This window comes from Hippichthys cyanospilos, chromosome 4 (assembly GCF_059441005.1).
Source record: "Hippichthys cyanospilos isolate Australia breed blue-spotted pipefish chromosome 4, RoL_Hcya_1.0, whole genome shotgun sequence".
NCBI classification, from domain to species: domain Eukaryota; kingdom Metazoa; phylum Chordata; class Actinopteri; order Syngnathiformes; family Syngnathidae; genus Hippichthys; species Hippichthys cyanospilos.
In genome coordinates, this window is record NC_142372.1 from 1,457,972 (window position 1) to 1,463,697 (window position 5,726).

Consider the following 5,726-nt stretch of genomic DNA (forward strand, 5'->3'; position numbering starts at 1 on the left):
TTTAATCGGTCTCAAAACAGGCCGAGGCCAATATGCACCAGTACGCCGAATCTAAGGCCAGATAATCGGCACGGCTGATAATCGGTCCATCTCTAATTAAAATTCAGAGGCACTTTGACGTAACGGCGAAACGCAAATGCAATGGCGATGAAATTTCAAATCTAAACACGTGGGCCAATGCGTAAACTCCGGGACGTCTGCAACTTTTGGCAGTTTTCACTGACACGGCAAAGTCAGCGGGTAATTTCATGGCGCACACCTTTCGGACATTTCCTGTTAACGCCATTTCCATTCGGCCTTCACGGAGCCCCTGCAAGGTTTCGCAAAATGAAGGACGAGCTTTTGTAGAGCGCAGCAGATTATGCTGCGGACTAGCTGGACGACTCGCTCTTTTCCAGTTCATGTTGGGAAGATCACTCGTCTCGTAAACGGGAAATATGAAGGAGGGTGGAGGATACAGGCCGGACTTTGTGTCACTCGCCAAACAAGAATCAAAGGACATCTTGGAAATGCGGATGCAATCATGTCAGTGAAAAGGAACAAGACAAAGACATGGTGGGATATTATTCCTGGATTCTCTTCTCTCTCTCTCTCTCTCTCTCTCTCTCTGTGCCTGCGACCAATCTGACGAAGAAGAAGACCCCGTTTGGAGTCCAGGTGGCTACAGCCGGACAATGATTAAGTCCTTTGCCAAAAAAATGAGGATGAGCTTTGCTGGCAGTGCCACAACTCAAGTTGAGTCAGGAACCCTGTTTTATTCCTTCTTCATTTTCTTTATTTCTCCTCTCATTTACAATTTTCCTCATTCGTTTTACTCACGTTCTGCTGTAGTGATTCTCAAATGAGGAAATTTAGATTTCAACGGAATAATGTTCTGTCAGAAAGTCTTTTTGAATGCTCATTTATGTAATGCTAGGTACAGTACATTTTTCTTTTCAAATTGAGAGCAAATTAATGGAAACAAAGCAACATATTTTTATTATAGTGCTGCTGTAAACATGCAGTTAAAAAAAAACAGTTTTACTTGAAATAATTTTTCAAAAACAAAACGTTATTTTTTCTTTTGAAATACCTTTAAATGCCATGCTAGGTACAGTACAGTTTTCTTTTCAAATTTAGAGCAAATTAATTGAAACATAAAGCAACTTGACTCGAAATATGGTGTGCCTTTATTGAAAAAATCTCCATATACCTTTCTGCGTAAATCTGACCTTATAGTAATATCTACGACGTTACGTTCCGGCGCGGCTTTTTCATGACGAAAATTGTTGTCGTGCTTGATTTTTGCTGCTGCAGCTTACACGTCCATGCCGGTTTATAGTCTGAAAATGACGGTAACTCCAACATTTGATTAGACACTGACAACAGTTGAGCTCTTTAGTACCGTACTTGACTGGAAAAAAAAGGTGAGAAGGATTGGTTCATGGCATCCAGATTTTGCTTCACGCGTGACTATTGCCTATCATTTCCGCTACAATCTGTCAGTAGCACTTCCCAAGTTCCTTCAAAGTGTTAAGCTAACTTCCTCATTATCCCTGACCCGAATGCAAGGACTCCGATATCTCAACACTTTGGGTGTAGCTCAAGGTGATTAACCTTGGATGTTATGCAAAAAGCATTCGATTCCAAAATAGCGCACGCCTGAGCTTTGGCTGTTAATTAAAATTGTTATTGTTATATTGCATACAATTAAAGGTCGAAGCTAATTACAACTCAGGTCTAGCGCTTGAGTGTATCCTTTGTGTTTTGTATATTTGGTTGTAAACATCCTAAGTGTAGAAGAAAAAAGGAAATTAGCAATTAGCCAAAGCCGACACTTTGGCACGATAGCATGCAAGCGTCTGATCCGGTCAACTCTGATCACGCCGCGTTTATTATTGAAGAGGGAAATTCTTGTCATTTAGAATTTGCGGTTTAATCCACGCCACTTAAACAACCTTCTCCACAGCCTCGCGTTGAACGAAATTCAACACTTGAATTTTGCCGGAAGGCTTTTTGACTGAGGTGCGGTTATCTCGTAAAACTTGTAGAACCTGCGTTCTCTTTTGGAACAGTCATAAGCAAACGGTGAACGCGGATTAGACAAAAATGATCATCTTGAAGGAAGTCAAGGACCTAATGCTGCTGAAAAACATCCTTCGGGATGAGCTACCACAGTCCGTTAATGTAATGTATCCTTTTCTGTTCCTTCTAATTGTGTTTTGACAAGATCTATTTCCATTGTCGGTAAAATGCAGTCAAGTGCACCATAAAGTGAACCGTAAATGCGCATTGTGTTTCAGGTTCTTGGTGGCTTGTTTCATATACTGCAAAACAACGTTTTCCAACTGAAGATGTGTGTCGACTCGTGGCCGACGTTCACTTCTGCCATCTGCTACCGTCAAAAGCAGGTAGAGGAAAAAAGCTGCGAGAATCGATGGGAAGAATCCGATTTCCGGCCGACATGGTTCTTATCTTCCTTAGGAGGATACGCAAACCGGGAGCGATGTAGAGGAATTTCCGAAGTACAGCATCTTCTCCAAAAACCGAGACGCTTTAAGGAGTTTGCTGGCTGATGAGAAACTTATCAAGTGGAAGAGAGGAATTGAATTTGAGGGTGGGTTGAACTGTTTGAAACAAAATACCGTGAGTCAAACACAGGACGCGCGGGACACGCACTTATTTTTGGGGTCCAATTCGTCTTGGCTAGAAGATTCTGCTTGCTATTTTGGGGGCCATCGTAGGAAAAAAGGAGGGTAAAAATGGCGAGGATACTGAGAAAATTACGTAGGAAAAACTGACACTCTACACAGGTGGGCGACCAAAGCCGAAATGGCGGACGAGACTCGGGCCTCATCAAGTCTAAACGGCGTAGAACAAGCACCTGAGGACTGCATGCGGGTACAAATATTTTGTCGGCGATTGTTTGCAATCTTTTTAAATCATTACCTATTCATTTTGACCCATTTTAACAGCGTTTATATTTGTAGCCCCCTGTGGAAAAATAGTCCACCTCGCTTAAAAAAGAAATTTAAATCTTGTGGACAAAAACACCATTTTGTGATTAATCCCAAAATACGCTTAAGTTAAAAAGACTTAGTAAAATGATCCAAATTGGGTCACTTAAATTGTGAATGTTGTCCAAGTTGAAGTAGCTTAAAGTGTTCCTTATGTATTATGTTGAATGCCTCCCCCAAAAAAAGACTGTTAAAGCATTTTCACTGAAGCAAAAATGATCATCTTGAAGGAAGTCGATGCTGATGAAAAACATCCTTCGGCGTATAATATCGATGATAAACTATCAACAGATTCCCTTGTCACAGGCAACCAAACGGCAAATATTCTTGCGGCACAAATTTGTAACTTTCCAAGTAATCCATCCCTTTTCTAGAGTCGCTTGTCCTAACTAGGGTGGCAGGCTTGCCGGTGCCTATCCCAGGAGTCTACGGGCAGTAGGCGGCGGACACCCTGAACCGGTTGCCGGCCGATCGCAAGGCACAGAGAGACAAAGAACTATTCACGCAGCCTATCACCCCTTTTTAGAGCGTCCGATACCCCGCCGAGCTCCGAGAGAACTTGCAAATTCCACACCGGAAGGTCGGAGCTGGAACTGAACTCGGGACTGAACTGTGAGGCGGATGTGCTAACTACTCTTCCAAATGTAAGCTGCATGGGATTGTTGTTTTGGGGTTGAGGCAAGATTGAAATTGGAATCTGGGATGATGTCCTTACCTTCTTTCGGAATTTATTAGAATCTTCTTGAGGTACAGGTTGCTAAGGAACTGCTGAAGACATCACAGCGTGGTACGCCACTGTTTTTCACACCCGCGCGACAGTGGACCGGTTCTGGGTTCGAGTTTCGGCTCTGGCCTTCTTGACTGAAATGTGCTCGTTCTGTTTCAGCTCCCATCTCTTACTCTCAAGTTGTCCGTGAAATCGCGTCTCTCAGAGGATTCCGCATCAAGGAATATGAAGGTTATCGTTCCTATATCCACTACTGCCCAGAGAGGTTGAACTTTCCCGAGTGAGTAAAAAAACGTTTACAGTTGGACTCCTCTACAACGAAATCGTGCTTGCAGCCGGGGAATTTTTCACAACAGGGGACTTTTCACCATGGCAAATCTACTGTATGTCTCGGAAGTAAACATAAACGTGTTGGGCAAACTACAATCTGACTGACTAAACAATCCAAAAAAAAAAACAGAAATCGCCCACATCTCCAATCAGCATTCAATTTCACGGTTACATCAATTTCTTGCCATTTGCACGATTCATCTTTAATATTTATTCTTTTTTTATCCGGTCTTCAAATGTTAAGCTTGGTTTAAGCGTGACGCATACGCCAATCAAATGATCCGCGCGTCAAATGAGTTATGTCGGCAACGAGTCCGCAGGGAACAGTCTTCTGGAATTGCTTTACGACGGACAACATGGTGGACGGTAAAAAGCAAAAACAAGAAAACCTTTTATGATTCGTCTGAAAAGGAATACCGTGAGCTCAACACCGTAAACAACTCCTGGAGAGCACCGTGTTGGGGAGAGATGTTTAGATCTTTTAAATCTACTAGGATTCTCTACTTCTGTTATAGAGTAGTGTCGTCTGTATGTCGTAGAGTTCATTTACTGCCACCTAGAGTATAGGAGAATATGGTCTGACTGCGGGGGAAAGCCGCACCGAGTAAAAAGTGATGCAAAACGCGCCGGCGCGTCAAGTATAAACCAAGTTAGACTTTTGCTGCAGGCTTGTTTTCGCCGTAATGAATGTCAGTGCAACGCAATTGCATATAAGAAAAAAAAATCATATTATACAAGAGGTTGTTTTTCATTGCATGAGGAAGAAAGAGGGAAAAGCCTCAATGCACGGACTTGGTTTTCAGAAGGGGATTTGTTTATACCTCCGATCTCGTTGTAGAGGGGTTTTACTGTGGAAAGCATTTCTGCACATCTTTGTTCTCGCGTGGACACCCATTTCCCGATTCCAGAAATGCATCCGGTCCGCGTCGCGCTCCTTTGAACGAGTCCCACGCCGAGCTTGTGGTCAAACACTTGTCTTACGAAGCAGCCTACGACGTCACCAATCAGGTGAAAGCCTACATCAAGCATCTACCAAACCTCTGCGTGCTGGATGATGACGGACATCCCGTGTCTTGGCAGCTAACTGATGAGTTCAATGAATTGAGAATGGCGTACACCCAACCAAAGTATAGACGCAAAGGCCACATGCAGTATTTGATGGTTACCCTGGCGCGACAAAGAGCGTGTGCAGGTTTTCCCCTCTTCTGCCATGTCCATGAGAAAAACACACCCTGTATTAAACTTTTGTTAAAGTGCGGCTTTACCTCTGGTGATGAGACATCCATCCTAGTCACGGCTGATCACCATACGTGAGCACTAAATATTTGGGAAAACAAGTTCTCTTGTTTTGAAACTACAGTCCATGGAATAAATAGAAACGGAATGCCTGCCTGATGTCTTGTCTCGGTCTATTCTTTTATAGAAATGTGATGCGTGTGTCGTATACCGTATTTTTCAGACAATATGCCGTATCCCCCCCCCCTCCCCCCGTATATATATATATATATATATATATATATATATATATATATATATATATATATATATATATATATATATATATAGATATAGATATATAGATATATTAACATAACATTAAATATTAAAATGTTCATATGTTGTGCAGCAGTGCCGAAAATAGCAGAATTAGGACGATTTATCTTTCCAAAGCT

The 5,726-nt window shown here is 42.4% G+C and overlaps 1 protein-coding gene across 1 annotated transcript; it reads left to right on the plus strand.

The window, feature by feature from the left end:
* The first annotated feature begins 467 nt into the window (after positions 1-467).
* LOC148424237 (glycine N-acyltransferase-like) lies at positions 468-5,367 on the plus strand. The gene is made up of 5 exons (XM_088413154.1): positions 468-555; positions 2,283-2,390; positions 2,464-2,596; positions 3,883-4,003; positions 4,962-5,367. Exons 1-5 carry the CDS (start codon positions 553-555, stop codon positions 5,365-5,367), a joined length of 771 nt encoding a protein of 256 aa, XP_088269280.1. The 5' UTR covers positions 468-552.
* Positions 5,368-5,726: the final 359 nt, after the last annotated feature.

Bases quoted from the DNA above. Each gene is read 5' to 3' on its own strand.
- LOC148424237 (XM_088413154.1), top strand. The intron at 2,597-3,882 runs GTGGGTTGAACT...GTTCTGTTTCAG, and splicing joins GAGAGGAATTGAATTTGAGG to CTCCCATCTCTTACTCTCAA. The intron at 4,004-4,961 runs GTGAGTAAAAAA...TCCCGATTCCAG, and splicing joins GAGAGGTTGAACTTTCCCGA to AAATGCATCCGGTCCGCGTC.